This window comes from Dioscorea cayenensis, chromosome 21 (assembly GCF_009730915.1).
Source record: "Dioscorea cayenensis subsp. rotundata cultivar TDr96_F1 chromosome 21, TDr96_F1_v2_PseudoChromosome.rev07_lg8_w22 25.fasta, whole genome shotgun sequence".
Taxonomy (NCBI): Eukaryota; Viridiplantae; Streptophyta; class Magnoliopsida; order Dioscoreales; family Dioscoreaceae; genus Dioscorea; species Dioscorea cayenensis.
The window spans coordinates 3,505,356-3,528,056 of NC_052491.1; the positions used below are offsets into that span (position 1 = coordinate 3,505,356).

The 22,701-nt window shown below is 36.4% G+C and overlaps 1 protein-coding gene across 1 annotated transcript; it reads left to right on the forward strand.

Annotated features, from left to right (window-relative positions):
* The first annotated feature begins 4,152 nt into the window (after nucleotides 1-4,152).
* LOC120252503 (peptidyl-prolyl cis-trans isomerase Pin1-like) lies at nucleotides 4,153-4,532 on the forward strand. The gene has a single exon (XM_039260675.1). It carries the CDS (start codon nucleotides 4,153-4,155, stop codon nucleotides 4,513-4,515), a length of 363 nt encoding a protein of 120 aa, XP_039116609.1. The 3' UTR covers nucleotides 4,516-4,532.
* The last annotated feature ends 18,169 nt before the right edge of the window (nucleotides 4,533-22,701 follow it).

Consider the following 22,701-nt stretch of genomic DNA (forward strand, 5'->3'; position numbering starts at 1 on the left):
ACGAGAGGCTCATATTACTTCCTTTTCACTTGATCAATAGCCTAAATGTTTATGTTCTTTCTTTAGTTTACTTTTACAAGTTATTAAACAATACAATTGGAGAATTGTTAAGCATACTTGAAAGGAGTTATCTTGATTATTACTTATGATAGACGTTGAGTATGACAATCATATTCTACTATTGGACTAGGGGACTTCAACGGCCTACTAATCTCAATCTCTTAGCAACCAGGTCTAAATATAGAGAAATTTAAGATGGAATCTCTTCCTATTTCACCCTCCTATGTTTTGCCTTAAGTACAAGAATTGGTCTAAAAGGGACAAATCAAACCCTAAGTCTAAAGGGCAATCATAGATCCCTAATCTAGAAAGTGGTGCCCCGCGAGGGGTAGGGTTGTTGAACCATAGGGACTGGAAGTCATACTCGGTTTTCCTTTGATCTCTAGTTAAACAATGATTGGGTTGGTTTAACCAAGAACAAAACAAAAACTAAAGAGAATGGAGGAAAGGAATGGGTAGACTTGGGTTGAGTATTCGATAATAAGAGAGAAATGCTCCGAGGTGATCCCTACAAGTTATAGTATGCTGAATTGTTTCTAATGCCTACCAGGTACATCCTATAAGGTTCAAGTGTATGCTCAAAAGCAATCTTGCATCTATGGTTCTCAAATACACCAAGGTCTACTTGGGTAACTGTGCATCTCAAACACATTGAGTTTTCCAATCACAATAAGTAATCACAACTATGGTCATCCATACAAAAAGGTTTACCAAAGGATTTATGCAAATCAAACACATCAAGTTATACAACAAAAGATTTAACATTAGGATCCAAAAAACTCTTTAGACATTAAAAACAATTAGTCAAAGCATACAAAACATTGTAGTTCAACACCCCGAGGCACCGTGGATGGTTAGCCCCTCATGGTGTAGTGAAGTCTGATCTTCGATCTCATCCAAGTCCTCCCGGTGGAGAAAAGAATCCCCGAACAAAGATGATCTCAAAACCTTAGAAATCTGGAGTTATATGGCAATTTTCGGGCTCAACATGGTCTGCGCACAATCGTACAAGGACAGTGTCCTCACTGAGGATTCTGAGTGAAACAGGCCTAGGATATTCAAGGGGTGAGACACGATCATGTCATGCCCCTGCCCTGCTTATGCACGATCGTGCGAGGAGTTTCCAGATCGTGCTTCTCCTGTTTAAAAGAAACTGTCTCTAGGCTGAGATTTTTAATGGGACATGCACAGTCATGCGGAGAACGTGTTTGGCCTGATGGCACGATCATGCTGAATACTTTCTTGTTCATGTCCAGGCTAGGATATTCAGGGGAACAGCGCACGAGTGTGCGTTGAATGTGTTAGTCTTGAAACTTAGCAGAATCTTGATTCTTCTGCTCGATTACTCTCCGAATTTACTCCAATTTGCTTCGAGCTTCTGGTTTCTGCACATGGAGCAAATATACCTAGCATAGTACCTCAAATGGATAAAATTACGCAAAAAGACAAGTAAATGAATGGAAAGAGGGTGAGTGAATATGATATGAAATGCACTCATCAAATAGCATTCAAGAAACATGCAATGAATCACATAAACTAGAAAGATTTATTGGATTTAACAATCAACATTCATAAATAATAATCGAGGGACGTAGGCATACAATTCCCTCAAATTGGGTTATTATGGATCACAAATAGAGATATAAATAAATATAGAACCATAAGACTAAAGACTAACGGTAAAGAATTCCTAAACTAACTCCCTCGAATAGGTGTATGAAGGTTGAGGTTCAAAGGATCCCAAGATTGATAAGACAACGCTGAATCTCTTATTCATGTTACAGGTCTTGAGGATGCCCAAGTGAACTTAACAACACAAAAGAGAAGGAAAACGACACCGAAAATGATGTTTTAGAGCCCTAGATACTATAGCAGCAAGGTAGCAGTTGCCATAGTATGAAGAACTTGATAAAAGGCAAAGCCTCGGGTTTCGTTGATGGCTGTGAAGAAGCCCGTGAACCTGAATCTTACTGTAGTATTTTATTGTAGCACTTCATGGATTTTTTTGGCGAATTCCAGAGACAATAACAATCTCCTTTACGCCCATGAAGAAGGTGAACTTGAGTAGTTGGATGCTTTGATCTATTTAATTGCATTTTGGTGGGTTTGTGATTTATGCTTGGTGTACTTTGATGTATTTATATGCATGGGAACTCTATATATCAATTTGTAAATTATATTAGATTGCATGATCATCGCCCTTGTACTAGACACACATAGCTTGGAAGGGATCCATGTACAAATACACCCTGACCATCGGGTATTCTGTACCGCTCCAACATTAGAGTTGGACCTAGTTTGTGTTTCGGCCCTAATTAGAGAGTTCCCTTCTTGTAGCACAATTGTAAGAGGATTTGGTGAGAAGAAATTTCGTATCAACAATCGTATTGGATTAGGGGTTGTTTATATATAAATAATGTGACATATGTCCTAATCGAACTCAAATCCTAAGTTAAGTAAAATTTAAACCATGGATATGTTTAGAATTAAATTTAAACATCCTAATCTTAATCTTAATTGATTATTTGGTTGCTTGGACTAGAATGCAAATTCCAAGGCAAATGCAAAATGCAAATTACAAAATAACCCTTGAGAACATATCTCAAGGCAAAATGCAAATTACGAGATTGCCCTCGAGAACACATATCTCGAAGCAATCTCAAATCTTAAGATAATCCCAATGCAGCTCCCGAGGCGATGAACGGATCTTGAGGCAATTTAGGAAGTACAAATCTTGAAGCACTTAAACACACATCCCGAGGCAAATTAAGTTAAGTGAATAATAATATAAAAATAAATAATAATAATAATAATAATAAATTAAAATAATAAATAAATTAAAAAATTAAAACTTGATATTTGAAATTTGAAATTATTTTAAAAAATAATAATAAATAAATAGGAATATATATAAATCAAAATCCGATCCTACCTACTCGTTGTGATCTCATGGGAAGTTGGGATTAGGATAAGGGATTAGGGGGTTTTGGGGTTAAGATAAGGATGAAAAAAAAATTTATTTTAGAAAGAGAAGAGAAGAATTGAGGAAAGAAAGAGGGATTCAAAAAAAATTGAGAGAAGAAAAAAGAAAGTCAGAGAAAAAAATATTCAGAGAAGAAAAAAAGATAATAATAAAAAAATAATAACAATAAAAAATAATAAAAATAATAATAATAAATAAGTTTAAAAAATAATAATAATAAATAAACTAAATTAAAAACAAAAAAAATTAAATTTTCAAATTTGAAATTTGAAATTAATTAAAATTTAAATTGGAAATTCGAAATTAATCGAAATTTAAAAGTTGGGTATTATTCGTTGTGATTCTTAGGATATATATAAAACACATATATATAAAAAAAATCTGAAAAAAGAGAAGAAAAAAGGGAAGGAGGAGCGGAGAAATTCAGGGGGACTAAAAAAAAGAAGAAAAAAAATCTGAAAAAAGCTATAAGGTATTTTATCTCCTCCCATGGACTACGGTAGATATATATAAAAGAAGGAGATCGCCGCCGCTCGTCACCGTTGCCGCTGTTTACCGCCGGGGCATGCTTGAGTGGCTGAAATAATGCCGCCAAGCATGTCGTTCGACAGATGTTACTACTAGCTGCTAATGATTGTTGTCGCCACTATGTTACCGCAAAGACCCTCTCGTCATGTATAGCACCGAGGGTTCCAAGATCGTCAAAACCTTCCATAACATCGCTGGCATTGATATTGCTAGCGTTGAGCGCCTCGATCTGCTGAAGCTCGCGCATGGAGGACATCTCGACTGCTTCATCATCTGGACAAAATCCGCATTTGAGAAGCTGGACTCGATTCTTGGAATCCCCAATGCACCGCGGTGCTCTTCTATGAAGAAAGGACCGGTCCCAAAAAATAATAAAAATAAATAAAAAGAAGGTTTGAAGAAAAAAAAAGAGAAAAGAAAAAAAAAGACGACTAGAAGAGGCAAAAAAAAAAAGCGAAGATTCATAAAAAAAAGCATATATTCCTTTTCCCTCGTGCTCTCTTTCTACTCCATTTTCGAGAGCTCGTGCTATCCCTCTCTCTCTCTCTCTCTCTCTCTCTCTCTCTCTCTCTCTCGGAGCAATGATGGCATCAGAGCAACAAGTGTGGGCATCCCTCATCCTGATAAAGCACGAAGGCTCGCAGCGCAAGACCTCATGGAAGGACCCCGATTGTCGGATCATTAGCGCCACCACTCTGGACGTCGCCATCCCAGAGCTCTGCTCCCTCCACGACAACATCACCTCTGGAAGGACCCACTTTGAAGAGGTCGCATCTCGTCACTCCCACTGCAGTTCTGCCAAGAGCGGCGGTGATCTAGGCGCTTTGGGACGAGGGCAGATGCAGAAGCCTTTCGATGACGCCACCTTTTCTCTGAAAGTTGGAGAGATAAGTGACATTGTGGACACTGACAGTGGTGTTCATATCATCCTGAGGACTGGTTGATGCTCATGTATTTGGCCTTCAAACACTACCATTTGATCATTGTTTTTGAGCTTTTGCTCATCTACGTGCATGTTTTTTTTCCCCTTGCTGCATCTTCTTGTCCAAATGCATAAGAACCATAAGAACATCGTTTGACAGAGATGCATTATTTGAGTGGTTTATGTGGCTTGCCATCTATGATAACTTATTCACAAAGCCCTAGAAAACCTTTGTTTGTCGCCAAAAAAAAATGCTTTAAGCAATGAAACATCCATTGTTAACTGAAGAAGGGACTTGGAGTCATGAAATAAAGAGAACTGTTGGAGATAAGCTAAGAAAAGCTTATAGTTCTGCTATGGTTAATGTAGAGCAGATGACAGGCCAAAAGAGAGCTGATAATGATCTTCAAAATTGCGGTGAGCTTGATTGGAGAAAAAGAATGGGGTTTTGAAGATCTTATATGGAAAGTCATGTTCTTGGGACCTTGGAGTCTGTTTATACGGTTTTCTTTTAATTCCTAATTCCATTAGGAATTTATTATTAAAATAAATAATAATAATAAGATATTTTAAAAAAAATGAAAAAAATGAATAAAAAGAGAGAGAAAGAGAGGGAGTTTGAAGTTTTTAAAAAAATTTTTAATTAAAAAAAAAAGAAGAAGTGATAAGAATTAAAAAAAAATTTTGAATTTAAATTTTGAAAAAAAAATTCTCACGTGATTGAGGATTTTTGGGGGAACAAATGTGAAAAAAAAAGAGAAAAAAAAAGAACAAGAAAGGAAGAGGAAAGAGAATATATATATATATATATATTTATATATTTGAAGATATATACGCATATATATATATATATATATTCGTTTGAAATTTAAAATATATATATATATATATATATATAATAATAAAAAAGGAGGGAAATTCAAAATAAAATAAAATAAAATAAAACAATAAATATATAAAAAGGAGGAGATTATAGATAAGATTGGAAATTTTGAATTCAAATTTTTTTAAAAAAATCTCCCGGAAGTTGGAGATTCTTTGGAGGTGTTGAGGATTTCGGGGATAACAAAAAGAGGGATTTAAAAAGGACAAGGAAAAAAAAAGAGAGAGAGGAGCAGAGACCAAGGAGAGACGAAAGAAAAAAAAAACAGAAAGAAAAGGGAGGAGACTAGAAAAAAAGACAGATAGAATTGTTGGAGGAAGGTGAGAAGGAAGAAAGAGAAAGAGAGGGCAAGGAGATCGGAAAAAGGTTGATCCGCAGAGAGAGTCATGTATTTTTTTCTTGCAAAATAAAAAATAAAAAAAATAGATGCAATAATAATAAATTCTATTTTTCCATGAAGAACATGATTCCCCATGCCTCCACATGCACCGGGCCCCACCCTTTGATGATGTTTTTGTGAAATTGAGTGCATGCCATGCATATTTCATACCATGATGCTTCTATCATGCATTAAAAAGGGAATAATGCAACGGTCCCACATGCCCATGATTTTCTTTCATAACTAATGCATGCATGTACGTTGATGTTTCTTAACAATTTAAATGCATGAACATGTTTTCTCTCCCTCTAAGAAAAAGCATATAATTTCTTTTAAAGGAGAAATACATGCACGTGCATGCATGAGCTTGAGTTCTCTTCTCTCTCTCTCGTTCATGCTCTCTTTCTCTCTCTCCCATTTCATCAAATACCTTGAGAATTAGTTTTTGTTCCCTGGTCTCAGCAGTCTACTTTCCCGGCTGTGCCGAGTTCTCCGTCATGACCCGCAGCTCCGTCACCGCCCTTGTACCCAACCAGCTCCAGAAGTCCAATTCCTTCAGCGACATTGATCATCCGGCCAGCGGCCACTACAGCCTTCTGGTTATCTCCTGTTTCTAAACTCTAGGTTTTCATTTTTTTTCTCTTCGGGTTCGACATCGGATTGTAATGGCCGGGATCATCAAGCACTTGCGGTGGAGATCTTTTCAAAGCCGATCGGTTCTGGTGAGATCGAGACAGAGTTTGATGGCTGCAAAGCTCTCGCTTGATAACAAGAAGCTAAATTTGGTCCTTCGGAGTGTGGAAGATCGGCCGAAGATTGCTTGGAAAGTGTTTGATTGGGTTTCGGAGAAGCAAAAAGAAAGTGTTTGATTGGGTTTTGGAGAAGCAAAAATCGCTTTAATATTCTTCCGATGGACTGAGAAGAAGCCATCAGTTAGAGTGGATGGTTCTGTTTACAATGCACTGGCAAGGGTTTGTGGTAGAGAGGATTGCATCGATGAATTTTAGGTGCTCCAAAGGAAAAAAAAAGAAATTGGCTAATGAAGGATTTGGGATGGAAAAGAAAACGTATGTGAAGGTTTCTGATAGGTTTTACAAGAGGAAGATGATTGTAGAAGCTGTAGAGTTGTTTGAGTTTGCAATGCATGGTTCAGAGAAGCCTTAGGATAGTGATTTGTTGCTCTTTCTTAAGAAAATTGCTGTTAGTAAAGAGTTAGATATGGGTTTGATATCTAGAGCTGTCAGGACTTATAATGAGAAGGCAGGTCACTCTAGAAAAGCATCAGTTTTTAGTAGAGTTCTTAAATCACTGGCCAGTGTGAGGAAGTTGGGAGATTGTGATGAGGTTTTAAAAGGCAATGGAAGCCGGAGGGTTCGTACCAGACCACCGTATACATGCTCAAGTTGTTGCTCTACTTTTCAGTCTAGGTAGATTGGGTAGGGCTCTTGAATACATGGGGTCATACTAAAGATGCAGATTCATGGGCTTGGTTTCTTTTTTTTTATTATTGTTGTGTTCATCAATTCAAAGTATTGCAAGGCTCTACTTTTCATGATTTTTCTCATTCCACCTTGAAACTTTGGCTTTTCTTGGGGTAACGAGAAATTTTTCATGATTTCTCTCATTCCACCTTGAAGCTTTGGCTTTTCTTGGGGTAACGAGAAATTTTTCATGATTTCTCTCATTCCACCTTGAAGCTTTGGCTTTTCTTGGGGTAACGAGAAATTTTTCATGATTTCTCTCATTCCACCTTGAAGCCTTGGCTTTCTTGGGGTAACGAGAAATTTTTCATAATTTCTCTAATTCCACCTTGAAGTCTTGACTTCCTTGAGGTAACGAGAAATTATCTATAAATTTCTCTCATTCCACCTTGAAGTCTTGACACTCTTGAGGTCGAGAGAAATTTTTCATAAAAAAAATCAAACCTTCTCCTCAAAGCTCACTTTGATGTCTTTTGACACTCATTTGAGTAAAAAAAATTGAAATGAAAAAAAGAATAAAAAATTCCTTGAAGTAAAAAAAAAAAGAAGAAGAAAAAAATGAAAAGTTCACAAAAAAATATCTCTCATCAACACTCATAAAAAAAAGAGAAAAGTTGACAAAGATTTCTTTAAGCTCACTTGTAGGTCTTTCGACACCCGTTGGATTGAAAAGAGGTGCAATGGAAGGTGCAAATCTTTTTCTTGAAATGAAAGGAAGAGTAAAAATGAAAATTTCACATAGAAAAAATGATGATGAATAAAAAAAAAGGAATGAAAATTTTCACAAAAAGAAAATGTTTCTCATCAACACTCATTGAAAAAGTTGAGTTGGCAAAGATCTTCATAAGCCCATTATGAGGTCTCTTTCAAAAAAAAAATGAGTATGAGGTCCATTTTAAAATCAAGTCAAAATTATTAAGTTAATGACCTAACCATGTTAAAGGTCACGACTTAAAAAAAAAATCAAATGGTCAAGGCTCAAAAGCATTGAAGAGCTAAGACCTAAATGCATCATGTAAATGACAAATGCAACTCTAAAGTTTTAAGGCACCAAGAAGCCAAAGACTTGAGGAGTTTCACAAGTCAAGGAGCTGGAGATTTTATAAGCGCAAAGAGCCAAAGTCTTCAGCGATAAAAGAAGCAAAAGTGACCAAGTAGACAACTCGTAAATGTAGAGTGGCCACAGCTTGGACTAAGCTATGTTTCAAGACACAAACCCATATAAAAAAAAGGAAATCGAGGAGAGCTACATCCACAAAGCTAAAAGGATCTTCTGACACACTTTCAGTATAGGAGCTAAGAGCGCCAGCTAAAAAATAAATTTTGAAGAGCATGATAGAAATAGTTCTTTCTAAAACAAAAATCTCTTGTTAAGCTCTCTTAGAGAATAGCTCTCTTCTTTTGTATTCTTGTCTATGATCATGTATTCGCATGCATCTTTGAAATTAAATATAAAAAAAAATTATTATGTTTACTCAGTTACTTCTCATTCACACTTGTTTCTTAATCGGAGGTTCCCATGACATTGTCTGGGGTAATTAATATTAGGGGCTTGCCCCTAATAGGAGTCATGAACCCATAATCATCTGAAATATAAAAAATAAATAAATTTTGATTTGTGATCCATGCTTTTCACCCGGTCAATCCCAATTAAAGGCCGGGTGGAAAGAAAGGAGCCCACAGAGTCATATATAGCATGATACAACTGGCCTCAAGCCTATGGATACACTTTTCATGAACTTATCAGTATTTGCAAGTTTCTTGTATCATATAATGCTGCAGATAGAAGCAACACATATATTTGTATCGGCTCCAAAACTTTTATCCGAATTTGTGGAATTATAATCAATAAAAGCATGATCTGCATGTTGATATGGATTCAGTGTTCTTCTCTTTGATGTGTTTAGTGAGATCTCTCTTCATTTGTCAATTAGTAACTTGATATCTATGAACAGTTGTTAGATGACTAAACTTAAGAGCTTATCTAAAAAAAGATACAACTTTAACGAGTTTGGACATGGAATAAAAAAATGATCCGACCCGTTAAAGAGTTGATGAGGTTAATGGGTCCAAACTTTTGTCACAAAGGGTTGAAACCCGATCCGATATAAGGGGATTGTTATTCACTATCGAGGCACACTGTGCGTAAAAAGGCCAAGTCTTTCATGCGCTTCCATCATCTCCTCCATGTCGGCCATGGCGAAGCAAGACAAGGAAGGCATCTCTTCAAACTCGCAGTGTCTCACCTTCGCTGGGAAGCAATTAGAGGGTGGCCGCACCCTTGCTGATAATCATATCCAGAAGGAATCCACTCTTCACTTGGTGCTCCTTTGCCTCTGTGGTGGTAACTGAGTCGTATGCTTCTCTGGTTCGCTGGTGATGACATCTGGAGCCAGCCCCATTCATAAGCATGCATATGCGCATGATAAAAAAAGGATTCATTATACGCATGCATGCGTGCATGACATAAAAAATGAAATAATAATAAAATAAGTAAAAGAATTGATTTCAAAGCCTCTCCAAATATCAAGCTTCTGATTTTTATATTTTAAAGATTCTGGTCACCAATTTAAACAAGTAGAGCAATGAAAGCCTTAACATATTAATTGGAATATGCCATCCTTTTAATATGCAAAAAAAAGGACATGGTGGCCATTAGAAATGGGAAACCCAATATGTATAAAGGACATGCAATATAAAAAAATTGAGAAGTATGCATGCATATATGCATATAAAATAAAAAAAGTAAGCATGCATCCTCACGTGCATTGAAAGGAAATAAAAATAATAATAATAAAAAATGAGTATGCATGCATGCATATAAAATAAAAAAAGTAAGCATGCATATGTGCATGAAAATAAAGAAATAAAAAAAATTAAAATAATAATAATAATTAAAAAAAATGAGAAGCATGAAATAATAAATCAGGCCACTGAGATCTCTTCGTATATATATATATATATATATAATTGGTTATATGCATGATTATGTGCATGATATAAAAAATTTTGAGAAGCATATTAATAAAAAAAAGGGCGTGCATGCGTGACATAATATATATATATATTAAAAAAATAATTAAAAAAATGAGAAGCATGCATACATATTGACATAAAATAATAATAATAATAAAAAATAAATTCAAATTTATATTAAAAAAATCCTCACGGGTATCATTTGAAAAAAAGAGGGTAGGTCCCACACATACAAATGACCACCAAATTCCAGTTTTAGTTTGACACATTGAAATAATTGGCTGGGAAATTAATAAAAAAAATCATTGAACATCCAAGGGATTGAGAATGAAACAAGAAAGGATAACCTAATACACAAGATTTTATCTGTGTAGTAAAGTTGCTTCCGAAACAAATCCGGACATACTTGTTTGATTACATGATGACCATTTGAAGTTTTGCCCGAATACTAGTCTCCTTAGCCGAATATTCCTTTTTCTTTGGATGGTTAACACCGGCAAAATCTACTAAAGGCACTAACCAAGTAGAGAGAAATGCTCCTTTCTAGGAGAGAAATATAGTGCTAAAAAAAGAAGTATTATGAAGATCATAGCCTGAAGGATCCATATAAGGTGAAGAACCCACAGAGAAGCTAAGTGTGGCCTCTTGGTGCTAAGGTGGAAACTTCTCACTCTTGTACTTGCATGAGAAATAAAGCGCCTCCTCTTTTCTTTCAGAATAGAAAACGAGAGGATGTGACTTGATTCATAACAAACAAAGAATAGTCCACTCAGAACATATCAGTGATGAAACAAGATAGAAAACTTACAAATGGAGTAAACATTTTTTTTTCTCTCTCACCGAAAGCTATGAGAATGTAGTGATTATATTCCTGGGATCTTTGTCCGGTAAAAACTTATGAATCAAAATATCCAAAGAAATGACAAAAAACAAATAATCATTTCGAGACAGCTATAATACGGCAAGAAGGCTCATTCCGAGACAACCACAATACTACAAGAAGGCTCATTTTGAGGCAACGGTGACATCTAAGAAATTTTTTTTTTTAATGAGATACATATCTTAAGGCGGCAACAAGGCAGGCAACGCAGCGGCGAGGTACTGACAGCGGCAATGATATAAAATATATGTATATATATAAGTGATGTAATACATATGTTTATATAAATAAATAACAAGATTTATAATTCCCAAATCCTTTTGCTTTTACTTGTACTTTTGCCCTTAATCGGAGGTTCCTAAGATTTTAATCTGGGGTAATTAATAATAGAGGCTTGCCTCTATTAGAAATAGAACCCACAAAACAAAAAAAATGATATTTGTGTTTCGATATATCGTCTGGTGTCTTTTTCATGATGTCGGGTGCGTATTTCGATCCCAGAAATTCTGGCACGCCCGGTGGGACCATTTTCTCCTCCCATCTTTGAGGCAAAAGTACAAGTAAAGGCGTTGTTCCTATATTCTGTGAAAGAAATCTAATAATGTTTCTTTTTGTTTTGTAGGAAAAGAAGAAGAAATGGCACATAGATCTCAACTATATCTGGAAGCCCGAAACTGACGATTTTCCTTGGCGAAGGAACTGAAGTTCAATTGCCCAATCGCACATTCAACACTAAAGCTGCAGGAGCTGAACTGACCTCTGGCACGATATCTGAGTCAGTGCAATTCGTAAGGAGATCCGTATCTTCAGAGGAGAACCTGACTGTCCCGCGACTTCCATCTAAAGGTCGTCGCCCCAATGTGGTTGTTCCTGCAACTGGCGAGGATGTTGCTGTCAGAGCGTCACCAAGAGTATCTACATTTGAGAGGCTATCCCACCCTAAAAGGGTAATTTCTATGATTGGCGATGATGATGAACCCACCTCTACCATTACAGCAAAGGAACGGGAATGTGGAATTTTCCATTCATCTGATAAAAAGACACACCAAAGAAGAAAAGTGTGTTTTCAAGGCTCACACAAAGGAAAGTCAAAATTCCAAAACAAATGTTGGATTTTGTGTCATTCCAAGGACACAAAAATAATCAAATGAGTACCTTCAACAACTCATTTGAACCTCTTAACCTGGTCAAGAACGCAAATACTACAGACCTGCGTCCCCAACTTAGTGAAAACAAGGTTGGTAGACCTCTAAAATCCTATCACAAGAATTTGTTTGGTCAGAACCTGTACAAGACTTACACAGCATCAAGGAAACTGCAGTCAGAGAAGATAAGACCAAAAGAATTTTATCAAAAGAAGAAGCAATTGATTTCAACAGCGCAGAAGACGGTGTTTGACCGTTTAACCCCTGCAACAAATCAACCCAAGGTTTCCCGCTGTAAATTTCAATGGAAGAGGAAAATGAAAGATGAAGAAATGTCTGATGCAGATATGGGAGTACAAACTTGTCGGATAGTTACTGAAGCAAGAGGAGATCCTCCACCCAGACAAGAACAACTAGGACCTATTACAAGATCCCGTAGAAGAGCAGCAGACTCCCTAAATGGAGAAGAAGGTTCCAGTCATGTGCCACCACATGAGGAGCAAGGGATAGGGACTAACCTTCCACTGCTCCATGTACTAAGAAAACACCAAGGAAACACAAAGAAGTACAACCGCTAAATGAAGATGAAGAGGATGAACCTGTCTTTGTTCCTCAAAAGGGACACCGTGATACTGAATATCAAAGACTCAATGACAACATGGCAATGTTGATGGGGTCAATGTTACAAATGCAGAAACAAATTAAAATCCTCATGGAAAATCGACCTGAACAAGTAGGAAGATCGAGGAGTCCAACCCGACGGCCGAGAGAAGCCCTTAGGACAGTTCAGCAAGGAATAACCCCACAGTTTCGCACAGAGAATGTGCAGAGGTCGAGAAGTCCAGAACCTCATCCAAAGGAGACTTTCAGGCCGATGGAACATGAGTTAACCTCTTATGTACCCGTTCAGGAACAATCAGTTGTAATGACCCGGGAATAGATACAGTGAATGGTAGTTGCTGAATTAAATCAAGCCAAAGGAATTAAGACAAGGGCAGATGGAGACAAACCCTATCCCAGCTACCATGACCTGGTGCCCTACCCCAAGGGATATAATGTTCCTAGATTCAAGCAATTTACTGGGATTGGCAATCTTGACCAACATTTGGCTCATTTTGTGACGGCCTGTGGAGATACAAGTGCGAAACTGGCACTCCTCCTCAGACAGTTCTCTGCAAGTCTCGCAGAAGTAGCATTTGAATGGTATGGAAATCTGCAACCTGAGTCGATACATACATGGCAGCAGTTAAAAGATGCATTTCGAGTACGGTTTGAGGGCATAAGTGACAAAATCACAATTGCTGATCTAGAAGATACTCGTCAAAATAAAGATGATAAAGTGGTCGATTACATTATAAGATGGAGGAACTTGAGCATTAAATGTGAACAACCACTTGATCAGCAGCAGGCAGTGGGTTTACTGCTCGGAAACATTGATAGTTGGATGTCACCTTTCCTAAGTACATCTGGCATCACTACATTCTAAGGCTTAATCTCACAGGCTAAAAAATTGGAAAGGACCAACCGGAAGGTGTTGTCCAATTTCCATACCACCTCAAGGAATGATAGAGACAAAACCAAGAAGACAGAAGGCATTAAGTATACTGCTACAACCTTCAATTTTGAGAAAGGGAAAAGCATGGCGAAGCCCCATAAGCCAGAACAAGCTAAGGCACCTAACTTAGGTAGTGCTTACCATGAGTCAAGACCTCTTCCTTCTTTGAAGGATAGGATGAATAAGAAGTATTCCTTCAGAAGAGATAAAGTACATAAAATCTTCAAAGATGCTGTGAGAGAAGGTCTGCAGCTCCCTAAATGCAAAAGACCTGAAGAGCAAAGCAAGACAGATCATCCCAGTTACTGTCCATATCATAGAGTGTTGGGACATACAAAAGAAGATTGTTATGTTTTCAAGGACTGTGTCGAGCGACAATACCAAGAGGGCAAAATCACACTCTCAAAGAATGTTTTGTCCGAGCAACCAGTTGAACATATACGCTATGTGACTGCCCTAAACTCAGAGGAGTCATCTCAAAGGGAAGTCACAGTGGTTGGTAATAAAGTAATATTTATATCGACAGAGGATGACAAACCTTGTGCTGTTCCAGAAGAGCTATGGGAAGTATTTATATCCAAAAGATCAATGAAGATGTTGAAGAAGTTGCCTGAACTGCTAGGGATCATTTGGAAACGCTCTCAGCAACCTCATAAAGGTCACCAGACAAAACAATAAAAGACGAACAAGAAAAGAAAGCAAAAGCGCGAACAATCAAAGCGCAAGAAATCCTTTATTGAGGAGTATATAGAGACCCTTGAAGAATATGAGCAGAAGGAAAGAATTCTGATTACCCTCAAAGATTATTTTCCCAAAGAAGTCGAAGAGTTTACTTAGGGAATTAACTGAGAAAATTAAAACTGAAGAAGATGTGCAAGTGGAGACTTGCAGGGTTATTTCAGGAGGGGAACCTCTATATAACCCAGAAGATGATGATAATGATGAATATGATAGCTTCTCTGAGAAGAATCATATGACCGTTACGGCCTGCCCTATGTCAGCAAGAAGCAAAAAAAGAAGATAACATTTAGGGAGAGAGTAAAGAAGGCGAACGGCAAGCTCTTGGAGCCCTACCCACAAGTAAAGTCCAAAGAACCATATTACACCCTGAAGGCGCCAAAATATAAGGTTTTGAGGAAAGTTATGCCTGTTGAAGACATCCCTGCTTTCATTCAAAGGGTGACATACCCTCCAAAATCATCGGGACAAAATTTTGTCTCAGAGGTTGTGGATTCTCCAGCCCCTGCCAAAGCAACAAATGCTAAAGAAAGATTTATCAAAAAAGATAAAAGGAAAGAGCTCTTTGATCAAGCCATAGAAAACGGATTGGATTTGCCTAAACCCAAAAGGCGGCGCCTGATGCATCTTGATAGTCATCCAAACTACTGCCAATATCACCGGCTTGTAGGACACACCATAGAAGAATGTCAAGCTCTCCAAAAATGGTTGCAAGAACAGGTTTCTCCGGGGAATTTGACACTCCTAAAAGACTACTTTGAAGAAAGAGGTGAATGTTATGCCATAGTCGCTCATGATGTTTCAGAAGATGAGCTGAACTTCCCTGATGAAGAAGATGAGGTACCACAACATGTACATCAGATGCAGCTCGGAATTTGGAAGACACTCCAACCAAGACAGGCTCCCAATTCAAATAACCGAGATAAAGGGAAGATAATTAAAGAAGATAATGTTTTTCCCTAAAAAAACCCTCGAAAAAGCTAAATTAAAACATTTTGGCACATTTGAAGAAGGTCCCCAGCACTCCTAAGTATGTACGATGCATTGATGATGTCAGCTGAAGTTAGGGAGTCTTTAATACATGACCTTCAAAATCTTGAGGAGTATCAAGCATACTTTGCCGAAGTCAACATAAAAGAAACCCTATATGCATCTCATATATCTTCAGTGTCCTTCACAGATGAGGACCTATTGCTTGCCACTACGGCACACAACAGACCACTATATGTGACAGGATTTTATGATGGAGTAAAGATCAACTGGGTTTTGATTGATCCAGGGTCTTTTTTGAATTTAATGACCCTCAACACTCTTCAAGCATTAGCTCTTGAAGTATGCCACTTGTCTTCGGAGAAGATCATTATCCAGGGCTTCAATCAGCACAGCCAAAAGGCATTGGAATCGATCACTATCACCCTTAAATTTGGAAAAATATCATTTAACGTGAAATTCCATGTAATTGACGCTGATGCATCCTATAAAGCCCTCTTAGGTAGGCCATGGATTCATGAAAACCAGCTGGTTCCTTCAACACTATATCAATGCGCAAAGTATTTGGTTGATAGGGAAGAGTTCAGAATTGATGAAGGGATGTGAGGAATTATCTTAACACATCCAAATCAACCAAAGGGGCCAAATTGCCATGCCAAGAAGAAGAGTCTTTCATCAAGACGGCCAAAACTACTCCTGTGCTCCAGAAAAGAGACCTGCGCCACCTCACTTTGGTAGTGACACTGAGTCATCAGAAGATGAGAGTGATGCAGATATATACCAAAGTAAGGGTCAAGTTGAAAGATCTATTAAAGAAAATGCATTGTACATTACGAGGATTCTTGATGGGCTATACAAATGCCTGGATGAATTGAATGTAAATAGAGTTGAGCATCTAAAGACATTTTATGTGACAGCTCGACATGAAAAGGAAAGAAGTATTTTCTTTTATAAGGACAAAAGCAAAAAGATCTTGAATGATGATATCATAAATATTTAAGAAATATAAGATGATGAAGCTCAACCCATAAACTTCCAAAGCCATTACCCCAACAAGCTCAGGGTAATAGTTGAGAGGTTTGGGAGCAAAATCAAGTGGTCAAGGAAGTCACATCAAAGCTTTCGTCGATTGTGGGCTACTGCACATGTGGATAAGAGAGGAATAGGCTATTCTGAGTCTTCCAGGCACTCGTGTTAGATGGTAACATTACAGGAGGAAGAAGAGGAAATCAAGATGAAGAATGCACAACTTGAACTAGAAGACGGGGCAAGCAACAATTGATGAGTTGGTTGAAATCGACTTGGGGAGTGATGAGGACCCAAGGCCGGCTTTCCTAAGTGCACAACTATCAGAAGAAATAAAATCATCATTATGGGCATACCGGAGATGCTATGGGCATACCGCACTACCTATAGGACACCGACATAATGTACGCCATATTCTTTGGTGTTTGAAACTGAAGCTATCTGACCTCTCGAAATCCAGATACCCTCCCTAAGAATGGCATTGCAAAATGAAACCTCTGATGAAAACAATGTTTGGCTGTGCTTGGATGAGTTGGACTCTCTAGATGAAAAAAGATTAGGGATGCAACAAAATCTCGAAATCTACAAAACACAAATATCTCAAGCATACAACAAGATGGCTCGTTTTTGGACTTTTACCAAAGGAGAGATGGTCCTTGTCCTCAGAAGACCCATCATCACCAACAAAAAGGCCAAGAGCAAATTCAAAGCAAATTGGGAATGCCCTTATGTTGTGGAGATCATCTACGAAGGAGGTGCATATCAACTTATTGACGCCAACGGAGAAAGACCTATGCCACCCACTTAAAAAAATACAAGGCCCTCACTTAAAAAAATATATATATATACATAAAATATAAAAAAATCAATCAATCAATCAATCAATTATGAAGAGGCATGAGAAAAGAAAAGAAAAAAAAAAGCTAAGTCTTATTCAAATCAAATGTCCATAATCAATGTTTAAAATCAATTTCTAAAGCATAAACAAACTAGAAAAGCAAACTAAGAAAACAAATTAGGAAAGCAAAGAAAGAAAGAAGACTCTTTAATGCCTAGTAAATTTCAACAATGATTCTTTTGCTTCCTCCAATTCATCAAGCCATTTAGTGAAAATAGCCATAAGAGGAGTATCTAAGTTCTCTTCTTAATTCTCAGCAAGCTGTGTCTTAGCCTCATCCAACGCAACTTGAAGTTCTCTTGTGTAGGCTCGGAAGCTTCAAATAGGTCCGTTAAATCCGCCATCTTTTCACCCAAAGTCTTCATTGTGCCTTGAATCTCACAAAGTTCCACCTGAAGTTTATGTTCCCTCGCAGCAAGTTTCTGATACTCCTCCTTATTCGCATTTATGTCATTGGTCCAGTCTGCCCCTGAGTTTGTTAAGATGCTCAAGTGCCAAATTTCTTTCATGTACGCATGCCTTGGCTTGTTGATTACGGATACGAGCTTGAACATTAGGATCCTCTGAGGTTTCTTTGGCATAGGCTGCACATCGAGGGATCTTCTCTATGAAAGGCTCTAGATTGGTCAAATCAATGTTGAAAGGTTCAAAGAGTAATTTTGACTCCTTCACTTTGTTGATGATGTCTTGGTAGTTGTGATAGTTGAGGGACTTGATATTGTTAATCATCTCATCTCACAGGCGTAAAACTACTCTTTGAACCTACAAAGAGAATATACAAATAAATTTTGACCTTCGATAAAAAATAAAAATAAAAAAAAAGAAGAATAAGAATAAAAGAAGAATAAGAATAAAAAAAACCTTGGTCTTGTTCGGGCAAATTTGTAACCCCGACGTCGGCATTAGAGCCGTCACTTTCCAATTCCTAGGTTGGAGTATGAATGTCCTTAGCAATTTCTTGGACGACTAAAAAAAAGAAGAAGAAGAGAAAATAATATATATATATATATATATATATATATGTCACGGCAATTCGCACACAAAGAAAATAAATAAATAAATAAATAAATAAAACCTTCGTTCTGCATTGCTGGAAGTGTGGTGTCAACATTGACGTTACCGCTATCATGAGGCGTGTTTTCAATGTTAGCATTTTTGCTATCGCAAGATACACTCTCAATATGAGTATTCCCGTCATCACTCTCCATTGAAGAGGGAACATCTTTTATAAAACTTGCTGAAGGTGTTTGACTAAGAGATGAAATACTTTCATTCTCTTGAATGGCTAAAAAGAAAAAGAAAATTGTTATGCAATAAAAAATAATTAAAAATAATAATAATAAATAATAATAATTAATTAAAAATAAAATAATAACCTTCTTGGATTATTGGTGGGTTCTGCGGGAGCTCATTTTCCAAGGCAATTGGTGTATTCCCTAACAGAAAGAAAATTTAAAATAAATAAGGGGCAAAAATGAAAATAATAAGAAAATAAAAAGAAAGGAGAGAAAATGTTAAAGCATGATTGTCCCCCTCATTGAAATAACATGATTTCTCACCCCTTATGCATGAATACATGAATCGGATGAATGTTGGATTTATCTCACCATTATGTTTACATAAATGCTTGGTGGTCCCACAGTGGATTTCATGTCATTCAAATGCATGATGCATGTTGGCTATGCTACATGTGCACATGATTCAAATCATATAATAAGTTAAGAATAAAATAGGTTTATAGACCTATTCATATGCTTATTAGGAAAATATTTGCTATGTTGAAACTCCAAAGAAAGAGAATGTGCGGCATGGTAAATAAAAAAATATATATAAAAATAAAAAAATAAAAATAATTAAAATAATAATTAAAATAAATAAATAAAAAAATAAAACGAAAAAAAAGTTATTGAAAAAATAAAAAAATGATGATGAGAAGTGAAAAGAAAGTGTTTGGGGGAATTTGCATTAAAAAAAAAGAGGGGCTTTGTTGCAAAATTTATGGAGAAATATGGAAAAATAAAAAATATATGTTTGAGGATACGCATGCAATATTGGGAACATGTGTGAAAATATGAAAGGGTGTACTTGCAAAAACCATGAAGAATATGAAATATGGAAGTTTGGGGATTATTTGCAAATATTGAAGAAGTGTGGAAAAAGAGAAAAGTTAAAGGGGTTAGTTGCATAAAAATTATGAAAATATGTGAAAATATGAAAGTTAGAGGTTTAATTTTAAGAAATCATGAAAAATATAAAAATATGGAAGTTTGGGAGTTATTTACAAATTTTGAAGAAATAAAAAGAGGTTAAAGGGCCTGGTGGCATAAATTTTTAAATTCATAGAAATTTAAAGGGTTAATGTGCAAAAATGACATGAGGGCAATACCTTGTAGTGGATTAGGAAGAGCTTCTTCAATCTCCATATTTTCCTCTACTCAATGTTGTCTTCCATCCCAACATAGTCGCCGACTCCAATGTTCTCTCCGGTGCCGACACTTAAATCTTGTGTGTTTAATTGATCTAGATATAAGACGTCATCAAGTTTATTAAAGATGTAAAGATGAAAAAGGAGAAAGAGGACTTTGAATAGCCCTAACATTATCTAATGAGGTGTCACGAATTTGTATGCCTATATTGGAAATAGACTTTGAGTAAAAATTTGGACTTCGAGTCAAATAAAAAGAGTGAAATTATAAAGGTTTAACTTTGAGTTAAATAAAAAATAAAAAAATTCAAAAAAATAAAAAAATAAAAAAATAAAAAAATAAAAAAATAAAAAAATAAAAAAAATAATAATAATAATAATTAAAAAAATCAGAATTTTTGAAAATCGGGGAAAAAAATGAGATTTAAAAAAATCGTTGGAAAAAAAATTAAATAAAAAATTTTAAAAAATTTAAAAAAAGAAAAATCGTTGAAAAAAAATAATAAGAAAGAAAAAAATCCGGAAAAAAAGGAAATGGTAAAAAGAAAAAGGGAAAAACTCGGGATTTTTTTGAAAAATTTTTGTGAAGGGAAAGAAATAAAGTAAAAGTTGACTTTTCTTTTGTTTTTAGAAAATACTAATAATAGGAAAAAATAAATAAATAAGTGAATAAATAAAGTTGACATACATTCTGTTCTTTGCCGCTTTGATGAGATAAGTCAGTGTGATCAATGAATATACTCTCGTTGATAAATTTGTGGCTCCTCGAGGATTGCCCTCGCTCCCTATTAATGGCTTTCTTGTCTCTAAAGTCATCTTGGATCAATACTGTATGTTTCTGTTGGAAAAAAGCTTCACAGGGTCCCTCAACCATTTCGTGCATAAACAAGTATAAGTCTCCCTTCTCCGTCATTCTCGGGGATGTAGAATGAGCTAGATGTCCTTTTGGCGAGAAAGATGAAGCCCGAGTACCCGCAAGAATCCCGAGAGAAGGAGCCCTCCTGGGAACATCAATGAAAGCCGAAGTATGCTGATCGTATCCAAATTGGCGCCCGAATCGGTGTGTCTTATAAGGTTCTGCAAAAATATGTCGAGCACACCGAAGTGGAAGAACTCCACAACGAAGATTCATCACATATTCCATGGTATATAAATCCAATGCATAGGGTCCAGTCGGGTATCTGGAATCTCGTACTACCTCGTCATTATGATGCATGAACAAGAAAGGGCGAGATTTGAATTTGATTTGTAACTTGATTTGATTTTTTATAATCTTCGGCTTTCATGCTTGTGAAGCTTTTTGCAACTTGTGAACTATTCAACACTTTAACTCTGAGGTTGTTGAGCTCATTTGTTGATTTGTTTGAAAATTGGAACTTGGACTTTGAACTTGCATCTTGGATTTAATTTGAAACTTGATTTATTTTATAATCTTCGGCTTTCATGCTTGTGAAGCTTTTTGTAACTTGTGAACTCTTCAATACTTTAACTCTAAGGTTGTTGAGCTCATTTGTTAATTTGTTCGAAATTTAGTATCTTGGATGTTTGAATTTGCAACTTTGATTTGATTTGGAATTTGATTTGACTTTTCATAAGGTTCGGCTTTTGGGCTTGTGAAATTTTTGTAACTTGTGAACTCTTCAACGCTGTAATCTCGATGTTGTCGAGCTCATTTGTTGATTTGTTTGAAACACGAAACTTGGACATTTGAACTTGTGTCTTGAATTTTGATTTGGAACTTGATTTGATTTTTTTATAAACTTGGCCCTTCGAGGGCTTGTGAGACTTTTGCAACTTATGAACTCTTCAACACTTTAACTCTGAGGTTGTTGAGCTCATTTGTTAATTTGTCATTTTTTTAATGCCTTGATTTAGATTTGATTTTTTTCTGTTTTAGAATACTTAGCTTTTTGAAGGTCTTGAAATTTTTTTATTACTCTTAAGCTAGTCAATGGCCTCAAACAGGGTCATCGACTCAAAAAAAGAGTTTTAAGGGTTTTTGGAATTTTTTTCATCACTCTTAAGATAGTCAATGGCCTCAAATAGGGTCCATCGAGCTCAAAAAGAGTTTTTAAAAGGTTTTGGAAATTTTTTTCATCACTCCTAAGATAGTCAAAGGCCTCAAAGCAGGGGTCCATCGACTCAAAAAAAGAGTTTTTAAGGATTTTTGGAAATTTTTTTCATCACTCCTAAGAGAGTCAATGGCCTCAAACAAGGTCCATCAGCTCAAAAAAGGTTTTAAGGGTTTTGGAATTTTTGTCAACACTCCTAAGAGAGACAATGGTCTCAAACATGGTCCATCAGCTCAAAAAGAGTTTTAAGGGTTTTTAAATTTTTTCAACACTCCTAAGAGACACAATGGCCTCAAACATGGTCCACCAGCTCAAAAAGAGTTTTAAGGTTTTGGAATTTTTTTCAACACTCCTAAGAGAGTCAATGGCCTCAAACATGGTCCATCGACTCAAAAAGAGTTTTTAAGGGTTTTTGGAATTTTTTTCAACACTCCTAAGAGAGTGAATGGCCTTAAAGCAGGGTCCATGAGCTCAAAAAAAGAGTTTTAAGGGTTTTGAAATTTTTCATCACTCCTAAGACAGTCATGGCCTCAAACAGGGTCTATCAGCTCAAAAAGAGTTTTAAGGGTTTTGGAATTTTTTTCATCACTCGTAAGAGAGTCAAGGGCCTCAAATAGGGTCCATGAGCTCAAAGGGAGTTTAATAGGATCTTCAATAGCTCATTCGCTTCCGTGACTATCAAGAGGCAATGGACATCACGGTAAGCTTCAGGGAGTTTTTGTAAAATTACCAAAATACCCCTCATCCTCTCTAAAAAAAC

Coding starts and splice junctions, on each gene's coding strand:
- LOC120252503 (XM_039260675.1), top strand. CDS start 4,153: ATGATGGCATCAGAGCAACAAGTGTGGGCATCCCTCATCCTGATAAAG.